The sequence below is a fragment of the Syngnathoides biaculeatus genome, chromosome 5 (assembly GCF_019802595.1).
Source record: "Syngnathoides biaculeatus isolate LvHL_M chromosome 5, ASM1980259v1, whole genome shotgun sequence".
Classification (NCBI taxonomy): domain Eukaryota; kingdom Metazoa; phylum Chordata; class Actinopteri; order Syngnathiformes; family Syngnathidae; genus Syngnathoides; species Syngnathoides biaculeatus.
The window spans coordinates 32889603-32917113 of record NC_084644.1 but is presented as its reverse complement, the minus strand read 5'-3'; the positions used below and the strand labels follow the sequence as shown (position 1 = coordinate 32917113).

Here is a 27511-nt window from a genome sequence, read left to right as displayed (position 1 = left end):
TATCAAAACAATGACAGTTCAAACTACAGAGAAACGAGCATAACGGGCTCATAAAAAAAAGAGCATTTTAATTGTGTGCGCCCTACCTTTTTCATTTTTTTTTAAATGTGCCCATTTCGGTTGTTTCTAAGTAGTTTGAGGTGTTGTTGTTTTCAACTGCTGCACTCCTTGCCCACTTATAGGCAGGAGTGATACTTTTAAAAGCGGCTGCATAACTAGCCTTTGTAGTCGATATTTTTTTTGTAATAGTTTAAGTTAAAACAAACTCACGGGCAGCCATTGCTGATGTCTGGGGCAGTAGCAACAAATGTGCTATGCTAACGATCGCAAACTCCCCCGAGCAGGTCAGGAGTTTCTGGTTGGCAGTGCATACTACTGTAATACATATAAATGTGTAACATAAGACGTCAAATATCATACTAAAATGTAAATGTATACCTTTATCACCACGCTATGTACCTGTATACGACAATGCAATCAGATTTTTTTTTTTATATTGAATCTACACCTAAATATAATGCGCTCTAATTGACTTGAAAATATTTTTGGAAAATTTTGCCCATTATACTCGAGAAATTACAGTACATGTACAGTAGGTAATGTATGAGTAATGTGGTTCCAGATCTGTTCAATGTGTAACATTACTTGAGAGAATGTCTGTTGTGAATTAGCACTACATTTATAGATTCCTTATGAGGAATGTTTGCCTTTGTCCAACATCATGGATTGGTCAATACCAATGATAAAGAACCACCAATGATACCATGAGAGCAGTTTAGTCATCTGCAATCCAAATGATGGCCATGCTTACAGGAACTTGCTCAGGTTTAGCACCACAGACACACACGGGGGACACCCGTCAACATTTAAGAATGACTGCAAATGTATTCATCACGACTATTATTTACCATGCTGAATGACTGTTTTGTCACGTTACAAACTTAGCACAAATGCTCCCAGTGTCTTTTATGATACCAAAGTCATGTCGCCACCGACTGCTTCTTTAGATCTGCAGCCAAACGTGTTTGTTACCTGAATAAGAAGACTTACCAAAGACAACACAAAAACGTTACAAAAAGAACTTTAAGTGTTCTTAGAAGGAGACAATACAAAAGGTGGGGATTAATTTATTATTTTAGTTTCACTTATTTTAGACATCAGATAAATAGATTGGGGAACACAATTTTTGTTCTTTGGTCTGACAGATGTTTTTAACAAATTTATGGGTGTGAAATCCAAAAGTGATCAAAAATTTTCTCTATCATGTCAAGTTTGTGAACAAAGTGAAAACAAAGCAGAACAAAGGAAATAAATACAGTGGGGCAAAAAAGGTATATTGTCAGCCAATAATTTTTATCATTGTTATACTATCTTTTTCCATCCAAGCCTATCTCCTGCATCTTCTTCTCTAACACCAACTGCCCTCCTGTCTTTCCTCACAACATCCATTAATCTTCTCTTTGGGCTTCCTCTCGCTCTTTTGCCTGGCAGCTCCATCCTCATCACCCTTCTACCATTATACTCATTCTCTCACTTCTGGACATTTCCAAACTATCAAAGTATGCGCTCTCGGACCTTGTCTCCAAAACATCCAACTTTGGCTGTCCCTCTAATGAGTTCACTCCTACCGAGAACCTCAACATCTTAATTTTTGCCACCTCCAGCTCTGCTTCCTGTTGTCTCTTCAGTGCCACCGTCTCTTACCCATACACCATGGTTGGCCTCACCACTGTTTTATAAACTTTGGCCTTCATCCTAGCAGAGACGCTTCTGTCACATAACACACCAGACACCAGCTGTACCAACCTGCTTGGACACGTTTCTTCACTTCCTGACCACACTCCCCGTTGCTCTGGAGTGTTGACTCCAGGTATTTGAAGTTGTCCAGCCTCGCTATCTCTTCTCCCTAAAGCCTCACTATTCCCCCTCCACCACTCTCATTCACGCACATATATTGTTTTGCTTTGGCTAATGTTCACTCCTCTCCTTTCCAGTGCATACCTCGATCTTTCAAATTATTCCTCCACCAGCTCCCTGCTTTCGCTGCAGCCCTCTCAATGTCCACTTATTCGCTAACCGCTTTCTTGTATTACTTCGTGTAAATTGGGGTTCCACCACCAAGTCTCTTTCTCCTGTTTCCTATGAGAAGACACACCAAGTACTCTCCTGCCTGTCTCTCTGATCACCTTGGCTGTCGTAGTCCAGTCTTCCGGGAGCTTCTGCTGTCCATCGAGAGCCTGTCTCATCTTTTTCTGAAAGGCTGCATAACATTCTTCCTTTCTCAGCTTCCACCACATGGTACTCTGCTCTACCTTTGTCTTCTTAATCTTCCTACCCACTACCACAGTCATCCTATGCATCATCATCCTATGCTGTAGTGCTACACTCTGCCCTACCATGACCTTACAGTCAGTGACCTCCTTCAGATTACAACGTTTGCATAAAATATAATCCATCTGCATGCTTCTACCTCCGGTCTTGTAGGTCACTCTATGTTCCTGCCTCCTCTGGAAAAAGTGTTCACTAATGCAATTTCCATCCTTTTCGCAAAGTCCACCACCATCTGTCCCTCAAAGTTCCTTTCCTGGATGCCGTACTTACATATCACTTCTTCATTGCCCTAACCCTTTCCTTCACCAACATATCCATTACAATCTGACCAATCACAACTCTCTCTCTGTCTGGGATGCTCAGAACTAATTCATCGACTTCCTTCCAGAATTTCTTTCAACTCCAGGTCACCTCCCACCTGTGGGACATAGCCACTAATCACATTATACATAATTTTGAGTTTCAGCCTCATCACTCAACTTGATTGTCTTTTCACCTCCAAGACATTGTTGGTCAGAGCTTCCTTTAAAATAACCCCTACTCCATTTCTCTTCCCATCTACTCCTTGGTAAAATCATTCAAACCCTGCTCCTAAACCTCTCACCTGACTACCTTTCCACTTGCTCTCTTGGATGCACAATATACCAACCTTTCTCCTTATCATTCTTTCAACCAACTCCTGAGCTTTTCCTGTCACATTCCCAACATTCAAAGTCCCTCCACTCAGTTGTAGGTTCTGTGCATTCCTCTTCATCTTCTGCCAACGAATCCGCTTTCCTCCTCTTCTTCGTGTTTAACCCACAGTAACTGAATTTCCATCGACGCCCAGCACGTTAACCCGGGCCACGACTGATCGAGTATGGTATTCTTTAAATTAATGCTCATATTTGTTTGGCACAGTTTTACGCCGGATGCCCTTCCTGACGCAACACTCAATAGGACTGCATTATTATTACACTTCACTTATGAGAGACAAAATGAGAAAAAACATCCAGAAAATGTGACTTTAAAATAATTAGCAAGTTATGGTGGAAAATGCGGTACGGTGGATCAGCTGGAAAGTGTTGGCCTCACAGTTCTGAGGTCCCGGGTGCAATCCCGGACCCACCTGTGTGGAGTTTGCATGTTCTCCCTGTGCCTGTGTGGGTATTCTCTGGGCACTCCGGTTTCCTCCCACATCCCAAAAACATGCAACATTAAATAGACACTCTAAATTGCCTCTAGGTGTGATTGTGGTTGTTTGTCTCTATGTGCCCTGCGATTGGTTGGCAACCAGCTCACGGTGTACCCCGCCTCCTGCCCGTTGACAGCTGGCATAGGCTCCAGCACCTCCGCAACCCTGGTGAGGATAAGCGGCTAAGAAAATGGATGGATGGAGGGAGGGAGGAAAATAAGCCTTTGGTCAAGAAATTCATCTCAATACTTTGTTCTCCACCTTTTATTGCTAATGAGAAGTCAACCATTTTCGTCACAAGATTTTCACACACCGTTTCTACTATTTTGGCCCATTCCTCCATGCTGAGCTCTTACTTAATGTTTAGGGCCTGTCGATGCATAACAGACTTTTCACTCCCTCCAAAGATTTTCTATTGGGTTGAGATCTGGAGACTGCCTAGGCCATACCAGGACCTTCAAATATTTCTACTTCTTTGCCCGGATGGTGTGTAGTATAATTGTCATACTGGAAAAAACAGCCATGATTCATCTTCAATGCCATTCTTGATTGAAGGAGGTTTTCATTCAAAATCTCAATATAAAAGTACATGGTCCCTTTCATTCTTTCCTTTAGACAGATCAGTCATCGTGGTCCTTTGCAGGAAAAAATGCCCCAAAGCATGATGTTTCTAACCCTGTGCTTCCCAGTAGATATGGTGGTTTTTGGATCCAACTCAGCATTCTTTCACCTCCAAACACGACAGGTTTTTAGCAAAACGTTTTGTCTTAATCTGACCATATGACATTCTTCCAATCTTCTTCTTCATAATCCAAATGATCTCTATCAAACGTCAAATGGCCCTGGGCATTTCATGGCTTGGGCAAAGAGACAGGTCTGGAACTGCAGGGTTTGAGTCACAGGTGGCGTCTTTTGTTACTAATGACATCCTTTGTTTCTTTTTGGTCCCAGCTCTATGTCGGTCATTAACTAGGTTCAACCGTTCTTATGATCATTTTGACCACACGGGATGAGATTTTGAGTGCAGCCCCAGAACGAGTTAGATTAGTGATCTCATAAGACTTCCATTTTCTAATAATTGCGCCCACAGTTGATTTCTTCACACCAAGCTGCTTACCTATTGCAGATGAAGTCTTCCCAGGCTGGTGTGGATCTACACTTTTGTTTCTGGTGTCCTGTGGCAGCTGTTTGGTCTTGGGCATAGTGGAGTTTGGAGTGTGACTAAGTTTTTGGATAGGTGTATTTTATGATGATACATTCAAACAGGTGCCATTAACACAGGTAATGAGTGTAGCACAGAGGAGCCCCTTAAAAAACAAGTTACAGGTCTCTGAGAACCAGCAATCCTGCTTGTTTGAAGTTCAAAAAAAATTCTTATTTTATACCATAATTTGAGGTTGAATTCTTGAAAAAAAAAGACTGATTTTCTGGATTCATTTTTTTTCACCTTATGTATTTTCATAGGTGAGGTATACAGTGATGAAAATTAGGAGCCTCTCATCTTTTTATGTGGGATAACTTGTAAAATTTAACTAAATACCTTTTTGCCCCACTGTGGCGAACGTCACCCAAGCACTTTGACCACGCTTACCTTGTTTTTTTCTTTTCCCACCTTTTTCTTCAAATCAACCTGTCAACACCAGTGCCCGCCTATGTGTGTTCTGCACAACGTGACTACAACTGGTGATTACCAAGTAAAAATTGGTGCATAACTGGGCTTGAAATAACGGTCACAGAAATTCTCAGCTCTGCCATCGCTCATTGCACATCCACTCATCCCACAGTGACATCAAGAGTTCAGCCTTATTTACAAATGTTGATTTGTACCTTTTCATAGAAAGGTCCAACTGCATTGTTTACCCAACTTCCTTTGTATACTAAATTATATTTTCTCTAAAATTCCATTGCCTGTTCTGTACTTTCTGTGTTTGAGTGGAATAGTAAAACCATTGTAATCAAAAAATATAATTTTCATCCATGGAGTGAGCCTTCAAAAATAAGATTAATTGCAATTTTTTATCACTTTAAAAAATACAAATATAAAAAGAGACGTGGTACCCTACATGAGAAAAAAATAATAATTTTAAGCTTTTAAAGTTTGCTGGATTAGGCCGGAAGTAGATACAGGCGTCCAATGCCCGATTTATCAAAGTACTTGAGTTTTTATTCAAACCCAATTTTTGATTCCCCCCCTCTCAAAGAAGTGTAGTGGACATGCTACCCACAAAACTGAGGTGACACAGTGACTCCCCACAGCTTGATAAACTTCATTATTCAAAGCTGCCCTGCTGTGAGACGACCGCAAGGAAAATGCTGGGTGTACATCAAGGAAACCTTAAACTAAGTGGCAGCATCCCTTCAAGTTTTGATTCCTGGATTCAAAAGGCTTTTTCCCTGAAAAAGTTTTGATCAAGATCAAACCAAGAAGACTACTTGATTAATATTCTAGTACAGTTGTAAGGCCCCAACCCTTGGCATTGACAAGGACTGGACGCTCTCTTGTCATGTTTGTTTACAGAAGATAAAATATCTAATTTCCTGAACCCTGCACAAATATTCCAAAATGTATGTCTGTTTGTATGTCAACTTTTAGCTTTTCCAACTTTTTCTGAGCAACTGAGCATGATTTTAACTTAAAACAGCATGAAATTGCGAAAATCTCATGTATGTATAATCGATGCTTGAACTTGAAATGTGATTAGAACTATAAGCAACCTATCTGCCATGACCAAATGTTAAACTATTCTTTGTGTGAAAGTGCAAAGTTGGCAATTGTTTAGTCTAATCCGACTGAGGAGTTCAAATTCTACATTAGATCGAGGTTGATAGGCGTGGTTGCCCTCCGGTTTCTCTGTCCCCCTTTTGGACAGACTCTCGGGGTATTTAAACTCAGGCGCTCCCTTTCCTCACTCACTCACTCTGGGTTTTTTTACTCTTCACCTTTCGCTTGCTTACTGCTGGTACCCCTCCAGCTCAGCCAACTCCTTCCTCCGTGCTTTTTTTTTCCCCCGGCGAGCATCCACATCGACACCATCAGCACACGAGCGCCTGCCACAAGCCAAGTAGCGAAGATTTTCCAATCGCAGAAGCTGGACAATGCGGTTCCAATTGTTTTTCGGCGGAGACTCAGCGAGCAAATATTGGCATCCTGTGCTGGTACTGCATACACCTGAGTGCGAGAGCTCAGCAGGCCACCAGTTCAACCGGCAGGAGAGTTAAGAAAGAGCCCATCCAAACAGGACAATTTTCCTTTTCCATTTTTTTGTTTGTGCATTCTTTTCTTTAATCCTGAGCACGACTACTCCCAAAAGACCATCTGATCTGCATACCTGAGTCTCACAATGCAATTCTTACTCAGCTGACAACATCTGCAACTAATAATTTTGGGGAAATTACTAGCTTCGCACAGAGTCCCAACTTTGCTTTCTCGCACACTGACTGAATGTGTTAAACCCTCACACAAACTTAGTCTAGCAACCACATAAATGACTTCCTCTTAATTTTCACATGCCTAATCTCTTTTACCATCCATGCATCCATCCATCCATTTTCTTAGCCGCTTATCCTCACAAGGGTCGCAGGGAGTGCTGAAGCCGATCCCAGCTGTCAACGGGCAGGAGGCGGTGTACACCCTGAACTGGTTGCCAGCCAATCACAGGGCACATTGAGATAAACAGCCGCACTCACAATCACACCTAGGGGCAATTTAGAGCGTCAAATTAATATTGCATGTTTTTGGGATGTGGGAGGAAACCAGAGTGCCCGGAGAAAAACCCACGCAGGCATGGGGAGAACATGCAAACTCCACACAGGCGGGTCTGGGATTGAACCCCGGACCTCGAACTGTGAGGCCAGCGCTTTCCAGCCAATGCCGCCTCTTTTTTCCCAGTAGTGTTATGTTATTTTTGTAGTTTTTGTAGTTGTAGCTTTGTGTTCCTGTATATTACAATAAATTCCCGATAATATTTCACTGCCTGTCGTACTTGGTCCTGAATTTATGAGTAAAATCGCTGTACTTGGAGGACTCATATATCAAGAATGTAGCAACGTTTACGATTCTGACACTGATAAAAGGTATGTCATTCACTTTTCCCAAGTGTTGTTTAAAAAAAGGACTTGGTGCCCTTTTGAGATTTTATCACTAAAATGTGAATCAGACTAACGTGGAACTTCAATTCTGCTGAATTAATGTCCCGAATAAATGATGTTTTGTTTAACGGTCATAAAGGCTGGACAAGACAAAATTTATGAGTGCTGAAAATAGGTGGACGTCTGATTCTCTACGTCCAATGAAATGAACAAAAAAAAATTGACTGTAAGAACCATTTACTACTTTATTAGGCCATATCACAAAGCTCTCAGTTGACATACCACTATCTGATTTACATTACAAAGGCTAACACAGTGGCTGCATCCTGAGGAGTTTTTTGTCATCTCTGGGATTTTGAATGATGTGACTGTATTCCACCTTTGCTGCTCCCTACCTTTTGTACAATGTCCCACAAGGAAGAATCTAACTAGTGATCCTCTGTATGCTAATGCTCAGCATCCATACTCATGCTCTATTTTTTTATACCTTTATCAAACCTAATTACAACCCAGTTTTCCTGCAACCCATGTCCACCCCACTCATGAGGACGCAGCCTGTTACAACTCTGCAGTTCATGAGAGGATCCACTGAAGCAGAAGACGCCCTCAGAAACTGATTTGAGACCCTAGATTGGAGTGTGCTAGTGGGCTCGCATGGGGATAATACCAGCGCATGGTAAACATGGTGGTCCCTGTCAAGTCATTTCAGTGCTTTGCCAAAAAAAAAAAAAAAAAAACCATGCAATACCATTGAACTAAAAACCATCCTGAATAAGAAAAGCAACTGTGAGGAGTAAATGGGACAAAGAGATGATAATACTGTAATGATAACTCACAATCTCCCTGGTTGAGGGAAATACAGCATTTACATAGTCTGGAACAGAATGACAATCATTCCAGGCTCTTATCAAGAAGAGTTGAAATTGTAGTGACCAATAAACCTAATATCTTAGATGCAATTTCAGTCTTTACATTTTTCTAGTGTCTTCAATACTACCCAACTCCACCTACCCCATGAGACATTGACCTCCATGAATGTGTATTCTCACCTTTTGGGTTGGAGCTTAAACTACCTCATGAACAGACCTCATTTTCTAAGGATCGTAAAGTAGGCATCCTCCAACATGATCTACAGCAAAGTGGGACTTGCAGGGTTCTGTGTACCTCTCGTCTTTACTCCTAGATACCACTCACTTAACTATAAATCGGATAAATCCCAATGATTTTTAAAAATTTAATGGATGAATGTTTGAGAAAAGTCCAAATGAAGCATGTTTCGTATGAGGTTGGGTGAGGAAGCAGAGTACCATATCCCAATAAATATTTTTTGGGCACAAAGGCGGTAGAGATGGACAGCACTTATAAATATCAGATATGGAATGTGATGACAAACTGGATGGGTCTGCAACCACAGAGAAAAAACATGCACTAAGGCAGGACTTACAAATCAGGAGAACAAACTTCATGTGGTTGTGGTTAGCAGAGGACCTTGAACTTGGTTATAAACAATTCTTTATAACACCACACCCACCCTCACATCTAACAGCAGAAGAGATCCATTAAGATTGCTGTGACAGAGATGGGCCACAGACAATCAGGAACTCTTATTTTATCACAAACCTTTACAATGCACAATGCCAACCTGGGATGGTTGAAAACTTGTAATGGGGTGATAGTGTGCATTGTGTGTTTGTGCGTGTGCGTCTTACACACACCTTCTCATGTTACGTATCCATTTTGTGTGAACTTTCCTAATGTTGTGTTTCTATAGTTGTTGCTTTTATGGTCTTATCTTACAAGACATCTTTGTCTGTGAGTAACGAAGTACATTTAATTTATCTTGAGGTGAAACAACTCATACGAATGACTTGGCTTTCCTTTTGCAGAATTTTGGATCACAAAAAAAAAGGGTGATTGGAGGGTGAATCTCATGCAACCCTATGAGGCCACAAGCCAGTGCAATCTGTAGGCTGGTCCCAAGCCCGGATAAATGCAGAGGGTTGAGTCAGGAAGGGCATCCAGCGTAAAAACTTTGCCAAAGAAATATGAGCGTTCATCTAAAGAATACCATACCGGATCAGTCATGGCCCGGGTTAAAGATGACACGCTGTGATGACCCCCACCCCCTCACCCCTCATACAACCCGAAAGGAAAAGAAGAAGAACAAGAGGGGAGGGTAAATCTGGTCAGGCAAAAACTGCTCACAACTGTGCTTTGAACATTGGCATTGACGGTACATGAAAACATTAACCCACACCCAGAAACATGGATGTTGTCTGTTTTTACAGACTAACGTTTTATGTTTTTTCAAGAAGCAATCTGGCATTTTCATCTAAAGAAAATCCCAAAACACCTGCATTCGGAAATTATTTTTGTTGTTTTCTTCATTGTTCAGCCCACAGTATGATTTCCATTTAGCTGGAGCTGCTTATTTTCAAGAATCAATTTCTTTGGGAAGTTTACCTTTAGCTGTTCAAATTCTTCAGCCTTGGAGACAATACTGAGGATGTCCGCTTCTGTTCGCTGAGAGTTGAAAAGTTCATTGAATGTCTTAGATAAAGGGGAAATATACAAAACAACAGGTTAATGAGGTTCTTCATTAATATATGGAACTTAACTACATAGTATTTTTTTTTTTTATATGGCAGAGGTCGACGCAAATTGTTGTTACAGAGCTAGAATATAGACTGTCATGTTAGACAATCAAATGAGAGGCATTCAATATTAGTACAGTATTTTCTTAGCATCATGGACTTGAGTTTCCTCCCGCATTCCAAAACCATGCAACATTAATTGCCCCTACGTGTGATTGTGAGTGTGACTGTTGTCTGACTGTGATTGGCTTGCAACCAGTACAGGGTGTATCCTTCCTCCTGCCGATGACAGCTGAGATTGGCTACAGCACTCCCACAAACCTCGTGAGGATAAGAGCCTCAGAAAATGGATGGATTAAGCTATAATTTGCAGTGGAACTTGTGTTTAACAACTAACTCATTTGGATTTTATATTAAACCTAAATTACTTAAAATTGACTTAGAACAGAATTAAACATCCTAGCCTATCATATTTGTGAAGAAATCAATTCTTGGTGCTGTTCAGCTGCATTTCTCTACCTCTATTGTGTTGTATCTGATATAGAAGTGGCTGGATGTCCTCCCCAGATCAGTCGAGGCAAAGTAGCCTGTGCGCTCTTCAAAGCGGATCATCCTGGCTTTGTCCAACTTCCTGCCAGAATCAATCACAATTTCTTTTCTGTACAGCTCTAAGGAGGGATCCATCTGAAAAATTCAAAGGTTTTGTTTGTACTCACAAAATGACCCTGAACTTTTCATAAGTCAAAGGTTTACATTGTAAATACAATAAAAAAAATTATGATCTGTAAAATGTTTTTTTTCACAAATTATTACATTTACGAAATATTTTGATTTCACAGAGGATATTTCTGATATTAGGTGAGCTCACAAACCTGCAAGGCCTTGTAGCTTATACCATATGCAAGTGGATTAGCCCTCACGCGCACGTAGAGATAAGTGTAACTGAGCCACCTCACTGCCTCATCCACATTGGTGACTGTACCCAAAGCAATCTACAGCAGCAAGAGACAAAAGATCACTAAAACCAATGGCCTCTATTATCACATGAAAGCAAAGCTACAGAGAGAAAGGCAAATCATCTTTCCATGAACTTCATTCTCTTAATGTAATGTCTTGTGTATTTTGTGCACTACTATTTACTACGTACCCTGAAAGTTGATCTCAAAATTCTGAACAACACTTCAACCTATGTATCGTGCATTTTTACATTCCATGATTTTGTTTTTGGCGCATTGTGGAGCAGCTATAGAGCGTTGGCCTCACAATTCTGAGGACCAGGATTTAAATCCGGCCCCGCCTACATGGAGTTTGCACGTTCTTTCCGTGCCTGGATGTTTTTTTTTTTTTCTAACCACTCCGGCTTTGTCCCACATCCCAAAAACCTGCTTTAATTGGAGACTCTCAATTGTTACTTGCTAAGATTGTGAGTGCGACTGTTGTCTGTCTACATGTGCCCTCCTGCCCGATGACAGCTGGGATTGGCTCCAGCACTCCCGCAACCCCCGTGAAGATAAGCAGCTCAGAAAATGGATGGATGAATTTTGCTTCTACCTGTGTGATAAAAATGAAGTATTATCTGTATTTATTTTTCATTCAAAGAATTATTCTGAAGTTAGCGCTTTATTTGAATGAGTAATCATTTAGTTATTTGCTCTTATTTTGAAATTCACAGCCCTACTTTTATTTAATAAATAAGAAAACACACCATTGTGCACACATTTGTTTCCCAGGCAAATAAGAAAGTATGAAGGCCCAGACAAAACATTTAATATAATTTTAATGGAATTCAAATTAAACTGTCAAGTATTTCAGAAAAGCATTATGGGTAAACAAAATATATCCATAAATAAGTTATTTATGGATATATTTTGTTTTAAAAAAAATTCTGTCTGGGTATTTAAATCTATGACCACAATTGTCCATATATGCAGTCATATTTACCAGTCATATTGGAATGGAACTAAGATACAGTAAATGGATCGAGGTTTCCCTTGCCTGGACATCGGTCACCTGGGCCCCCCTCTGGACCCAGGCCTGGAAGTGGGGCTCGAAGCTGAGCACCTGGTGGCCAGGTTTAAACCTATGGGCACGGCCAAGCACAGCCCAAAAGGGTAATGAGGGTTCCCCTTTCCCATGGGCTCACTTTGAGAGGGGCCATAGAGGTCAGGAAAAATGCGAGCTGGGTGGGGGCCAAAGGCAGGGACCTTGGCGATCCGATTCCCGGCTACAGAAGCCGGGTCTAGGGACCATAAAAGGTCACCTCTCTGGCAAGGAAGGAGCCCGAGCTGGTGTGTGAGGTTGAGCAATTTCGATTAGATACAGCAGGACTCGTCTCCACATACTGCTTGGATTCTGGCACCACTCTACTTGAGAGGGGTTTGGCTCACTTCTACTTTGGAGTTGGAGTGATGAGACTGGCGACCGCATGTCTTAGACACTCGAAATATTTAGAGGGGCAAAGATATCAAGCAACCAGCACATGAGTTGGCTCTGATGGTGGTGGAAGCTTCTGGTTAAACAAGGCAGGCCCAAACGTATTGCGAGGAACTTCCAAGTCAGCTAATTGGTACTGTCTGGCCAAGTGGATTGCAACTTTGGTGGTCATTGAAGCAAATGCTGAGGCATGGGACGAATTTGTTGAGGCCTTCTACACAGCTTAAACAAATTTCTGGACCACCATCATGCATCTAAGGTGGGGGAAGCAGTGCATCATCAAAACTCTATATTGTGAGGATGGGGCGCTGCTGACCTCAACTCGGGAAGTTGTGAGTTAGTGGGGAGAATACTTCGAAAACCTCAATTTCACTGACACGGCGTCCCATGAGGAAGGAGAGTCTGCGTTCTCTGACCCGGGCTCTCGTATTTCTGGGGTTGAGGTCACCAAGATGGTTAAAAAGCTCCTCAGCAGCAAGAACCTGAGAGTTGATGAGATTTTCCCGGAGTTCCAAAAGCCTCTGAATGGTTTGGGCCTGTCCCGGTTGTCATACATTTGCAACAGCACATGGACATCTGGGAAAGTGCCTCTGGATTGGCAGAATGGGGTGGTGGCCCTCCTTTTTTAAGAATGTGGACCAGAGGGTGTCTACTACGGGGGGGAAAATCACCCTCCTCAGCCTATCTGGTGAAGTCTATTCAGGGGTGGTGGAGAGGACGGACCGTCGGGAAATCGAATCTCAAATTCAGGATAATAATAAAGGATAATGTGAGTTTCGTCCTAGCCATGGAATAGAAGACCAGCTCTTAACCATCGGCAGGATCCTCGAGGGTGCATGGGAGTTTACCCAACAGGTCTACATGTGTTTTGTGGACTTGGAGAAGGAGTTCAACTGTGTCCCTCAAGTAGTCCTGTGGTGGGTTTTTCGGGAGTAAGGGGTACTGAACCTCCTGAAATTGACTATTCGGTCACTGTATGACTGCCATCAGATTTTGGTCCACATTGCTGGCAGTGAGTCAGACTCATTTTCGGTAAGGATTGGCCTCTGCCAGGGCTACACTTTATCACCGATTCTGTTCATAACTTTTATGGAGAGAATTTCTTGCCACAGCCAAGCCATGAAGGAGGTCTGGTTCAGTGGCCTCAGTATTTCAGAACTGCTTTTTGCAGAAGATGTGGTTCTGTTGGCTTCATCAAGCCCTCATCTCCAACTCTCACTGGAGTAGTTCAAAGCAGAGTGTGAAGCGGCTGACATGAGAATCAGCACCTCCAAATCTGAGACCATGGTCCACAGTCAGAAAAGGGTGGCGTGCCCTCTCCAGGTCAGGGAAGAGATGCTGCAACAAGTGGAAGAGGTAATTTATTTTGGGGTCTTGTTCAAGAGTGAGGGAAGAATGGAACGCGAGATCGACAGACGGATCGGTGCACCACCCGCAGTGATGCAGACTTTGTAAAAGCTGGTTTTGGTAAAGAAGGAGCTAAGTTGAAAGACAAAGCTCTCTACTCTGTATTTACTGGTCAACCTATGTTCCTCCCCTCACCTATGGCACGAGCTGTCGGTCATGACCAAATGAACAAGATCCCGGATACAAGCAGTTGAAATGAATTTCCTCCACAGGGTTTCAGGGCTCTCCCTTAGAAAACTGCGTCCGGGAGGAGCTCAGAGTCAAGCCGCTGCTCATCCACATTGAGAAGAGACAGATGAGATGGCATTCCGATGCCTCCTGGACGCTTCCCTCGAAGGAGAAACGGGACAACCCAGGACATTCAGAAGAAAGTAAGTCTCTCGGCTGGCCTGGGAACGCCTCAACTGGAAGAACTGGATGAAAAGGCTGGGGAGAACGAAATCTGGTCATCCCTGCTAAAGCTTCTGCAGTCGGGGATGGATGGATGAATATATACAGTGAAGAAAATAAGTATTTGAACACCCTGCTATATTGCAAGTTCTCCCACTTAGAAATCATGGAGGTGTCTGAAATTTTCATCGTAGGTGCATGTCCACTGTGAGAGAAATAATCTAAAAAGAAAAATCCAGAAATCACAATGTATGATATTTTAACAATATGTGTGATACAGCTGCTAATAAGTAAATCACTCCTGCAGTGTGTGCACGCCAGGTGAACAACTACAGGAAACGTTTGACCTCTGTAATTGCAAACAAAGGCTACTGTACCTAATAACATTGATTTTCTCAGGTGTTCAAATACATATTTGCAGCTGTATCACACAAATAAATCGTTAAAAAAAAATGATACATTGTGATTTCTGGATTTTTCTTTTTAGATTACCCCTCTCGCAGTGGACATGCACCTATGCTGAAAATTTCAGACCCCTCCATGATTTCTAAGTGGGAGAACTTGCAATACAACAGGGTGCTCAAATCCTCATTTTCTTCACTGTATTTTGCATTTGTGAGTGCTGTGCAGCCTCCTGATTTGAGGACACCTAAAACTAGGACCATCTTCTTCTACACAGGCCAAAGGTAGCGTAGCCATTTTCTATGCACGATTGAGGTCGATTGTTATTCTACTACGCTTGCTGAAAGTAAAATCTCCTTTTCCATAGTGGAAGCATCTGGGCAAGCCCAAGCCCATGTGCGTTGTTAATAACGCCTTTGTTTTAACCCTTTTGGTTCAAACAAGTTTTTGTTGTACATTTAAACTCATAACCACGAGCAACAAAAACAATTTTTTTACTCGCAGCAATACATATGTCACAGGCTTCACAGCACCTGAAAAAAGTCCCAGTTTGTTGTTTGGAAAATACAGTACTGTACCTGCATACAGTCCCATGAAAAATTATTTCCCTCTGCCTAATTTTCTGACAGAGCCACATACTGGAAGAGGAGGACAGATGGAACCATTTAAAATCATACAAAGGCCTGATTTAAATCAGGCCCTTCCAATTTACTCCACACATTTTTTAAAGTTACATTTAAAATGTTACTTTCGTCTTTCATATGTTATCGTTTTCATACAATTCTCTTTCAGCTTCAGCAAAATGCCACATACAGTTTTGATTTATGGATTGTACTTTGTTGAGCAATAGATTTCAGTGGAATTAATGCTGTTTCAGATTAACATAATGAGGGCAACCAAAACAAAACAACTTTCAAAGGTTGGAATTGGGATTGAATGAGTACAAAAAAAATAACTAATAAAAACAACAAACTAACAATACCGTTCTTCCAAAGACCACTTCAAGACTGACCTCAGCATTGAGATTGTCAGCCAGGCTGACAAGAAACTGACTCTCAATGGGGTTCTGCTGGGTGAGCAGGGTCAGGTAATGGCTGAGCTTGTCATGGGTCGTAATGATGGTGCCCTCCCCATACTTGTCAAACTGAGGACGGCCTGCACGACCAAAAATCTGCATCACATCCAAGATGCCAAGATCCACCAGGGCACCACGCTTGGCATCATAAATCTGTGTCCCCTGGGATAACAAAAGTTACCAAAAAATTAAATAAGCATTTAGGTAAAGATGAAATTGTGTCCAAGAAAGTAGGTACCATACAGTGGATATTAAAAGCAAAGCACAGCAAATTTATGTGTACATCACATTACATGATTAAAATAGAGATGAAAGTTGACTTTTGTGAAAATTCCTGAAAATACAAATGCGAGCACTGAAGGTGTGAAGTCCTGTTAGGGGTCCGGGGCATGCTCCCCCATGAAATTTTTGAAAAAAATGGATGGCTGTGGTGCATTCTGGTGATATCTGTGAACAAAATTCAGACAAAAATTGACAGTAAAATTTCGAAATCCTGACCAAAAAAAAAAAAAAGGGCAGAAGTTCCCCAAGGGGCAAGCCCAGATTTTTTTGCCCCCCATCCCCCCATCACTGGATAGCACAAAATCCCATTTGTCATTAAAATATGAAAATATGCCAGTTTATCTCAAGACAAATGAATTAAGTGAACTATTCATGGATGGCTGTGGTGCATTCTGGTGATCTCTGTGAACAAAATTCAGACAAAAATTGACAGTAAAATTTCGAAATCCTGACCAAAAAAAAAAAAAAGGGCAGAAGTTCCCCAAGGGGCAAGCCCAGATTTTTTTGCCCCCCATCCCCCCCATCACTGGATAGCACAAAATCCCATTTGTCATTAAAATATGAAAATATGCCAGTTTATCTCAAGACAAATGAATTAAGTGAACTATTCAGGAAAAAAAGACAAAATTGTCCTTTTCCCCACATTATACATATTATAGTATAGATATAGAAAATACACGAAAATATATTCCAGAATTTCTAAATCGTACAGCAAAAAATGTTAAGTTGATTTGTAGTAATTACTCTTAACTTTTAAATCTCAAATTTGTTACGTCGCGTTGTACAGATACACTTGACCACATTGCTCACTATCTTAGATATAGATCTAGTAATACTAATAGTATGACTTGCCTTTAATATTTTGAGGTTTTATATATATATATATATATATATATATATATATATATATATAAACAGTCACATTTGAAAAATGTACAGGTGTGGTCAGTCATGCTCGCAGATAAATTTGTGAGTGTGATTAGGGATGGCCTTAAAATAACTTACTGGATTAATATAACATAACTGTAAATTCAAAATAAAATAAATACATAACTAAAATATAAAAATTTCAAACTCAGAAATGATCATTTCCAGTTTCAACTGAAATTAGTAGAACAGGATATAAAACGTATTTAAAATTTTTCATGAATAAAAATTCTTGAGCTGACAAACTATCTGAATAAAAGATAAATGCAGTGGCTTGTCAAGGAATAAACATGAATGGTCTGTACCCGCAATGTTTTGAAAATGCTGAAAGTTTAGTTCCATAATCTGCGTACGGGGCAACAAGCTAGCGATACATTGTAACAAAATTCCTGTCGCCAATCGTGATGTGTTGTTGTGGAGGGGGGTTGGGGGGAGCACACATCGCTGCGATTGCCCGAAATGGGAGGCCGGCTTGTTAGAACGCGCCTTAATGTGCATACGCTTGATGTATTGGCCACACTTGAATCAAGCGACGAGGTGGATGAGTCTGGGGTCCTTTTTTTTTTTTTTTGGCACGGCGTCACACGATCAACCAAAACTGCCTCACGATTGATGCAGTGAGCACCCCTGGTGTAACTGAATTTCCTTTGACATGGCTCCTGATGTTGATGACTTTCGACGTAAATGCGCCTGCAGTACGTGAAACAGCTCTGAACATACGCTTTCGGTCTAACATCCGTACATGCTTAGTACGGTTAACTTGCATTTCCTGTTTCCGGGTGAATACTGGTTGTTTTGTTTAGTTCACAACTATGAAATAATCATGTAAATTAATGTCAAGACTACACTTAGTGCCTCAACATGCCTACACTCGTGGAAGCTAAACAATGTACTCAAATGCATGTTTGTTCAATGTTGTCAACTAATATCCAGATTAATTTGAGGCAATTTTTCCTCAATTTTGCGGAGGAATTTTCGTGAAAATTTGAAAATCCATAATTCCGGGAAAATCCGAAGGACATTCATCACTGTTAAAACTATTCAAATACATAAAAATAAACAATTGAAAAAGTACAATTCAAACAGCTTTTAGTGCAAGAAATATCACTGAAAAGTTAAGAGTACTCCAAAACACATGGGGAAAAAAATATTTAATCTGGATTTCAAAGCACACTTTGGACTGATGTCGCATTTGTTGGCAATTTATTCCATTTTTTTTAAAGCACAATAGCTCAATGCTGCTTACCATGTTTGCTTTGGACTCTGCACTCCATTGTTAGACACGAGTCAGTTGATCTCAGAGGCCTACTAGGTTTGGATTCCATTGGCATTTATTTCATGTATTCAGGACCTAAACCAGTGATTTATAAAACAATAGCAGACCTTTAAAAACTATTCTAAAACTGACTGGAAGCCAGAGTAAATACTTTGGAATTGGAGTTATATGTGCTGACCTCTTTCTTCTGGTAATAACCCAGGCTGCAAAAGAAGATTTTGGCTCATAAAGTTAACCTCATTTTCCGGACTATGTCTCTCCGGAGATGAAGTCGCACAAGCCAAAAAAATGGTTAATAAATAAGGAAAAAACATACATGTCACACTAGAGTATCAGTTGCGTTTTTGAGGGGAAATTTATTTGACAAAACCAAACACTAAGAACATTTCATTTTGAAACGCAATTTAAACTAAAAATAGAATATCATCCGAGCAGAGACTCTTCTGTAACATAACACACCAGACACCTTCCACCAGCTGTTCCAACCTGCTTGGATCCGTTTCTTCACTTCCTTACCACACTCACCGTTGCTCTGGATTGTTGACCCTAAATATTTGAAGTACTCCACCCTCACCATCTCTTCTCCCTGTAGCCTCACTCTTCCCCCTCCACCTTTGTCACTCACGCACATTTATTCTGTTTTACTTCGGCTAATCTTCATCCCTCTCCTTTCCAGTGCATGTCTCCATCTTTCTAATTGTTCCTCTGCATGCTCCCTGCTTTCACTGCATATCAAAATATCATCTGCGAACATCATGGTGCAAGGGGATTCCAGTCTAACCTCATCTCTCAGCCTATCCATTACCACTGGAAACAGGAAGGGGCTCAGAGCTGATACTAGATGCAGTCCTACCTCCACCTTAAATTCTTCTGTCACACCTAAGGCACACCTCACCATTGTTCTGCCGCCATCATACATGTCCTGTACTATTTTAACGCACTTCTCTGCCACACCAGACTTACGCATGCAGTACCACAGTTCTTCTCTTGGTACTCTGTCATAGGCTTTCTCTAGATCCACAAAGACACAATGTAGCTCCTTCTGACCTTCTCTGTAGTTTTCCACTAGCATCCTCAAGTGAAATAATGCATCTGGGGTACTCTCTCTAGGCATGAAACCATGCTGTTGCTCGCAGATACTTACTTCTGTCCTGAGTCTAGCCTCCATTACTCTTTCCCATAACGTCATTGTGTGGCTCATCATCTTTATTCCTCTATAGTTTTCCACAGCTCTGAACATTGCCTTTGTTCTTAAAATTGGGGACTAGAACACTTTTCCGGCATTCTTCAGGCATCTTTTTGCCTGCGAGTATTCTGTAAAATAAGTTGGTCAGAAACTCCACAGCCATCTCTCCAAATTGCCTCAATACCTCCACTGGTATATCATCAGGACTAACTGCCTTTCCATTTTTCATACTTTGTTGTGTCTTTCTGACTTCCCCCTTACGAGTCATTGCCACTTCTTGGTCCTTCATACTTGCCTCTTCAACTCTTCCTTCTCTCTCATTTTCTTCATTCATCAACTTCTCAAAGTATTCTTTCCATCTATTTAGCACATTACTCGCACCAGTCAACACATTTCCATCTCTATCCTTAATCACCCTTACCTGCTGCACATCCTTCCCATCGCTATCCCTCTGTCTGGCCAACCTGTAGAGATCCTTTTCTCCATCTTTCGTGTCCAACCTGGTATACATGTCTTCATATGCCTCTTGTTTAGCCTTTGCCACCTCTACCTTTGCCCTATGTCGCATCTCGATGTACTCCTTTCGCCTATCCTCAGTCTCTCAGTGTCCCACTTCTTCTTCGCTAATCTCTTTCCTTCTATGACTCAGTGTATTTTGGGGTTCCACCACCAAGTCTCCTTCTCCCCTTTCCTACCAGAAGACACACCAAGTACTCTCCTGCCTATCTCTCTGATTACCTTGGCTCTCATACTCCAGTCTTCCGGGAGCTTCTGATGTCCATCGAGGGCCTGTCTCACCTCTTTCCGAAAGGCCGCACAGCATTCTTCCTTTCTCAGCTTCCACAACATGGTTCTCTGCTCTACCTTTGTCTTCTTAATCTTCCTACCCACCACCAGAGTCATCCTACACACCACCATCCTATGGTGTCGAGCTACACTCTCCCCTACCACTACTTTAGAGCCAGTAATCTCCTTCAGATTACATCGTCTGCACAAAATATAATCCACCTGCGTGCTTCTACCTCCGCTCTTGTAGGTCACTATATGTTCCTAAAGCCATCTCCATCCTTTTTGCAAAGTCCACCACCATCTGCCCCTCAAAGTTCCTTTCCTGGATGCCGTACTTACCCATCACTTCTTCATCGCACCTGTTTCCTTTACTAATATGTCTATTACAATCTGCACCAATCAGAACTTTCTCGCTCTCTGGGATGCTCAGAACTACTTCATCTAGTTCCTTCCAGAATTTCTCTTTCAACTCTAGGTCACATCCTACCTGTGGGGCATAGCCGCTAACCACATTATACATAACACCCTCAATTTCAAATTTTAGTCGCATCATTCGATCTGATAGTCTTTTCAACTCCAAGACATTCTTAGCCAGCTCTTCCTTTAAAATAACCCCTACTCCATTTCTCTTCCCATCTACTCCGTGGTAGAATAATTTAAACCCTGCTCCTAAACTTCTAGCCTGACTACCCTAGTACCCTCTGCATTTATCCGGGCTTGGGACCAGCCTACATATTGCAGTGGTTTGTGCCCCATCAGTCTCACTCCAAATCAATAAATCCAATAAAATCTTCATTCATCAACTCCGGAGTAGACGACGCGCTGCTTCCTCTTTTACGTCGCTTTCATCAGACCCACTATTATTTAAGAACAGCAATCCTTTTATCTTGCTGGCCAAAAGCTGGCCAGTTTTTGAGGGGTTTAGTTGGAAGAAATTTTAGCTCATCCAGATAACTGTTTTAGACAGTGGGACAACACCTTCATTGAACTATAGTCATCTTGGGACACTGCTACTTATAACTGGGTGTCATCTGCATAGCTGTGATAGTCAAAACTTCAGTGTTGGAAAATTTGACACAAGGGGAGCAGATCCAGGCTGAATAGGAGGGCTCCAAGAACTGACCATTGAGGGACCCCATAGGTTATTGCCATTTGTTGAGATTGAGCACTTTCACTGATTACAAAGTAGCTCCTTTCCTTCAGGTCGGACCTAAACCATTTAGAGATTGTTCCATTTAGTTCTACCCACGTTTCCAACCTGTTCAGCCATATACTAGGATCTACTGTATAAAAAAAACCACACTGAGATCCAACAAGACCAAAATCCACACCTTTCCCTCATTAGTATTTCAACCTTATATCATTTAGCAGTTAAGGGATAAGGGATGAGACGAGAATTATGGAAATAGCTTAAGCTGCCACATCCAGCATCTGAAAACAGTATTTAACACGTAGCAATTTTTTTCTCATGATATATACAGTGAAGAAAGTCAGTATTTCAACACCCTGCTATATTGCAAGTTCTCCCTCTTAGAAATCATGGAGGGGTCTGAAATTTTCATCGCAGGTGCATGTCCACTTTGAGAGAGATCATCTATAAATAAAAATCCAGAAATCACAATGTATGATTTTTTTAACGATTTGTGTGATACAGCTGCAAATTAGTATTTCAACACGTGACAAAACCAATGTTAATATTTGGTACAGTAGGCTTTGTTTCCAATTACAGAGGTCAAATGTTTCCTGAAAATGTTCACCAGGTTTGCACACACTGCAGGAAGGATTTTGGCCAGCTTCTACACACAAATCTTCTCTAGATCAGACAGGTTTCAGGGCTGTCGCTGAGAAACAGAGTTTCAGTTCCCTCCATAGATTCTTCTTGGGTTTAGGTCTGGAGACTGGCTCGGCCACACCAGAACCTTGATATGCTTCTTACGGAGCCACTCCTTGGTTTCCCTGGCTGTGTGCTTCAGGTCATTGTCATGTTGAAAGACCCAGCCAAGACCCATCTTCAATGCTTTTAGTGCTTCACAGTAGGAATGGTGTTGTTGGGATGGAACTCAGCATTCGTCTTCTTCCCAACACAGTTGGTGGAATTATGACCAAAAAGTTCCATTTTGGTCTCATCTGACCACAAAACTTTTTTCCCATGACGCCTCTGTATCATCCAAATGGTAATTGGCAAACTTAAGATGGGCCTTGACATGTGCTGGTTTAAGCACGGGAACCTTCCGTGCCGTGCATGATTTCAAACCATGATGTCTTGTGTATTACCAACAGTCACCTTAGAAATGGTGGTCGCAGCTCTTTTCAGGTTATTGACCAAGTCCTGTCGTGTAATCCTGGGGTGATTCCTCACCTTTCTAAGGATCACTGAGAACACACAAGGTGATATTTTGCATGGGGCTCCACTCCAATTGAGATTCACCATCATGTTTACCATTTTAAATTTTTACTTTAACGGTGAAATCTGACTTAAGTCGAAATTCCAGTTAACTCGCTACTGTCGGAGCGGTTCTCTGTCATAGACCAAGGAATCCCTGTATATACAGGGAAGAAAATGAGTATTTTAACACCCTGCTATATGGCATGTTCTCCCACTTAGAAATCATGGAGGCGTCTGATATTTTCATCATAGGTGCATGTCCACTGTGAGAGAGATAATTTAAAAAGAAAAATCCAGAAATCACAATGTATGATTTTTATATGATTGAGTCACTCCTTGGTTTTCCTGGCTGTGTGCTTCGGGTCATTGTCATGTTGAAAGACCCAGCCACGATTCATCTTCAATGCTCTGACTGAGGGAAAGAGGTTGTTTCCCAAAATCCGTCCTGCCCAATGTGCAGAAAAACACCCCCAAAGCATGATGCGACTACCCCCGTGCTTCACAGAAGAGATGGTGTTCTTGGGATAGAACTCATCAATTGTCTTCCTCCAAACACAGTAAGCGGAATTATGAACAAGAAGTTCCAATTTGGTCTCATCTGACCACAAAACTTTCTCCCATGACTCCTCTGTATCATCCAAATGGTAATCTGCAAATTTAAGACGGGCCTTGACTTGTGCTGGTTTAAGCAGAGGAACCTTCCGTGCCATGCATGATTTCAAACCATGACGTCTTCGTATATTAACAACAGTCACCTTGGAAACGGTGGTCCCAGCTCTTTTCAGTTGATTGACCAAAGTGACTTCATGTAGTCCTGGGCTGATTCCTCACCTTTCTAAGGATCATTGAGACCCCACGAAATGATATCTTGCATGGGCCTCCACTCTAATTGAGATTTACCGTCATGTTTAGGTTCTTCCATTTTTGTAATGATCGCTCCAACATTGGAGCTTTTTTTCACCAAGCTACTTTGCAATTTCTCCAGAGACCTTTCCAGCCATGTGGAGTCGTACAATTTTTTCTCTGGTGTCTTTGGAGAGCTCTTTGGTCTTGGCATGTTACAAGTTTGAGTCTTACTGATTGTATGGGGTGGACAGGTGTCTTTATGCAGTTAACGACCTCACATAGGTGCATCTGATTCAGGATAATACATGGAGTGGAAGTGGACTTTTAAAGGCGGACGAACAGGTCTTTGAAGGTCATAATTCTAGCTGATAGACAGGTGTTCAAATATTGATTTGCAGCTGTATCACACAAATAAACCGTTAAAAAAAAAAAAATCATACATTGTGATTTCTGGATTTTTATTTTTAGATTATCTCTCCCACAGTGGACATGCACCTACAATGAAAATTTCAGACCACTCCGTGATACTTATTTTCTGCACTGTATATATATATGCACACACACATCCCTCCTCGAGCAGTTATCATGGTGGAGGGGTTTGAGTGTCCCAATGATCGTAGGATCTAAGTTGTCTGGGGCTTCACACCGCTGGTAGGGTCACCCATGGCAAACAGGTTCTCGGTGAGGGACCAGACAAAGTAGAGCGGGTTAGGTAAAAATAATGGATTCAAGTTTCTCTTGATGGATGCGGGTCACTGGGGCCCCCCTCCGGAGCCAAGTCTGGAGCTGTGGTTCCAAGGCGAGCGCCTGGTGACCAGGCCTGCACCCAAGGGGCTAGGCCGGGCAGAGCCCGAAAGGGTAACATGGGTGTCCCTTCTCATGGGCTCAACAGCTGTAAGGGAGGCCATAAGGGTTGGGTGGCTGGACTTGGCGATCCGATCCCCAGGTTTAAAAGCTCCTCAGTAGTAGGGCCTCGGGGTTGAATGAGATTCACCTGGAGTTCGTTTAGGCTCTGGATGTCAGGGGCTTTCCTGGTCGACACGCCTCTACAACATCGCATGGACATCAGGGACAGTGGCTCTGGATTTGCAGACTGGGGTGGTGGTCCCCCTTTTTAAGAAGGGGGACCAGAGGGTATGTTCCAACTACAGGGGCATCACACTCCTCAGCCTACCTGGTAAGGTCTATTCAGGGGTGCTGGAGAAGAGGGTCCGTTGGGAAGTTGAATCTCAGGAGGAGCAATGAGGTTTTTGTCCTAGTCGTGGAACATTGGACCACATCTACACCCTCCACAGGGTCCTTGAGGGTTTATTGTAGTTCGTCCAACTAGTCTACTTGTGTTTTGTGTTATTGGAGAAGGTGTTCGACTGTGCTCGACTCGGGGAGTGCTGCGGGGGTTCCTTCAGGAATATGGGGTACTGAATCCCCTGATTCGGTCATCCAATCAATACTGTGTACCGACATCACAGTCTGATTTGGGGCCACCACAAAAAAGGACAAACTCGAACTACAACGAACAACCAAAACAGCTGAACGGATTATCGGCACCACTTTCCCCACTATTGAGGACTTACACGCAACGTGAACTAGGTCCAGAGCAGGCAGGATTCTTTGAGATCCTCCACATCCTGGCCACTAGCTCTTCCTGCTCCTTCCATCGGGAAAGGGCTACAGATCAATGCAAGTCAAAACTAGCAGGCATTCGAATTGTTTTTTCCCCTCTGGCGATTAAGTCATTACATTCTTAATCAGCTACACTATTTTCTGCCTTGTGCCATTATTGGGACACTCACATTCTGCTGATCCAATCAATAACAGTATTTAGTAATTTACTTTGTAAACTATCGCACGATTTGTCACTTTAACCTACTCCCTTTGCACAACTGTCATTGCACTGTTCTATTACGGGAACCATGAACGGTTAAAGGGACTCTGTACAAGTTTTACACAATGTAGGACGTTGACACACTTATCTCGTACCTGTTCTAAATAAAGATTTTACATCTACATGACTTTCATAAGGACTACTTCCTATAAATAGAAATGTCTTTTGTTCTTTGTTCTTGCTGTTTGTTTTGTACGTCGTACCAGGGCAGCACAATCTGCTGGAGAAAAATTCTTTTTTTTTTTTTTTTTTTTTTTTACACACTTGGCCAAATAAAACTGATTCTGATTCCCCTTTCTCAATATGGCACCTACCAAGTTGGCTGCTGTCGGCACGTACTGTCTGGTACCGTTTGTGTTTGTGTGTTTTCCAGGCAACTCGGGACTCAAGCGCACAAAAGAGGACTTGCTCACCCTCTGAAAATCTTCTGAGTTTTTTTCGACAACTCTCGCCAATTCGCTGAATCTTTTTTCGTAGTTACTCGTCTGCATACTCTTCAAGGCGACGCGTCGGTGACGAAGGGTGGCATGAGCCGGTTCACAAGTTCAGCTGTGGAAAAGAGGACCTTGACTCGGGCTCCCGATGATTCATCTCGAACCTACGCTCCCTCGCCCAGTGATTCCCAAACAGTGTGCAGGGGTACGTTAGTGTGTTGGGAGCGCTCTTCCGCTGTGAACTGTGGGAAGTTATCCAATTTTATGTAATTGCTAAAAAAAACATTTATTCCAAGAAATAATGCATCTTTATTCATCTATTTTTCCCAGTGAGGGACAAAGACAGACAGAACAAAAAAAACCTAATCTATTTGATGGCAAGAAGTACATACAGTAATTAATCAATCCATTTTTGGTGACATTTACTTTTGTTGGTGTGCCGTGGGATTTTTCTATCTTAAAATATGTGCCTTGGCTCTATAAAGGTTGGAAATCATTGCCCTAGCCGACAAAATGGACAAACTTCTGCTTCCGATTAGGACCTGCAAAGACTTTGGACGTTCTGCAGCCCTGTGGTTTACAGAGAGTTGGCTTTGTGGATGGACCACGGACGGCGACATTACACAACAGGGCTTTCAACTCCACTGTGCGGACTGCGTCCTGGAGCTAACACAGAAATTGAAAGGTGGTGGAATATGCTTTTACATAAATGAGAAAAGGTGCACGGACGTTACACAGCTCACCACACACTGCAGCCCGGGTTATAGAGTTGTTGGTTTTGAACTGTAAGCTGTTTTATTCACCACCTGAGTTCACATCTTTTATTCTAGTCGGTGTGTACATTTGGCCTCAAGCTAGCATGATCGCAGCACTGCTAACGCTTGTCAAGCAGGTAAACGAGATCGAGGAAATAACTTCCAGATTCATCGCTCATTATCTAAGGAGATTTCAAAGCTAAACTTCATCACAAACTCCCTAAATATAGGTAGCACGTAAAAAGGCCGATGATGGTAAATTAACACCCTAAACCACTGTTGCACTTTTATATATAAAAAAAAATAAATAAATCATATCGTGCAATTTCTCGCCCACCCATCCCCTCCTCTGATCACTGCTTGGTGTACTTAATACCGACATACAGGCAAGCACTGAGATGTGCAAAGCCTTTAGTAAAATCAGTTAAAAATTGGACTAAGAAGGCCAAATTAAAAATTCAAAGCTGCCTTGACTGTACAGACTGGAGTGTCTCTGAAAATTCAGCGCGCAGCCTAGATGAATACTCAGATAGTGTTACCGCGTATGTCAGTTTCAGTGAGAAGTACCAACAAAAACTTTTCGCATGTTCAAGAACAACAAGCCATGGTTTTCAGCCAAATTTAGTCAACTCCGCCAGGCTAAAGAGATTGTATATTGCAGTGGGGACAGAGCCCTCTACAATCGCACTAGAAATAGAGGGGGCCTATAATTCTACAAAATGCCGGGAATTAATTCAAATTAACCACATACTCATAAAAAATACATTTTTCAACATCATTTTTCATTTAGAGTTGGCTTCTCTTGGCTACTGGCATATATGTGAAAACCGCAGATACGCAAATTTTTGCC

At 41.9% G+C, this 27511-nt stretch overlaps 1 protein-coding gene across 20 annotated transcripts in view; it reads right to left on the bottom strand.

The window, feature by feature from the left end:
* ascc3 (activating signal cointegrator 1 complex subunit 3) overlaps nucleotides 1-27511 on the bottom strand; it is a 258535-nt gene that overhangs the window by 131233 nt on the left and 99791 nt on the right. For 18 of the 20 annotated variants that reach the window (XR_009794997.1, XR_009794998.1, XR_009794996.1 and 15 more), the window contains exons 16-19: nucleotides 15833-16057; nucleotides 11061-11180; nucleotides 10708-10872; nucleotides 10058-10144 (exon numbers count right to left, since the gene is read on the bottom strand). Coding sequence is in view for 11 of the 20 variants with exons in the window: in XM_061819568.1 (XP_061675552.1) it covers nucleotides 10058-10144; nucleotides 10708-10872; nucleotides 11061-11180; nucleotides 15833-16057 (597 nt within the window). In the remaining 9 variants the exon portion in view is untranslated. Of the gene's footprint in view, nucleotides 1-10057; nucleotides 10145-10707; nucleotides 10873-11060; nucleotides 11181-15832; nucleotides 16058-18425; nucleotides 18456-27511 lie in introns of those variants that run through there. The other 2 variants (XM_061819563.1, XM_061819569.1) reach the window with 2 other exon arrangements.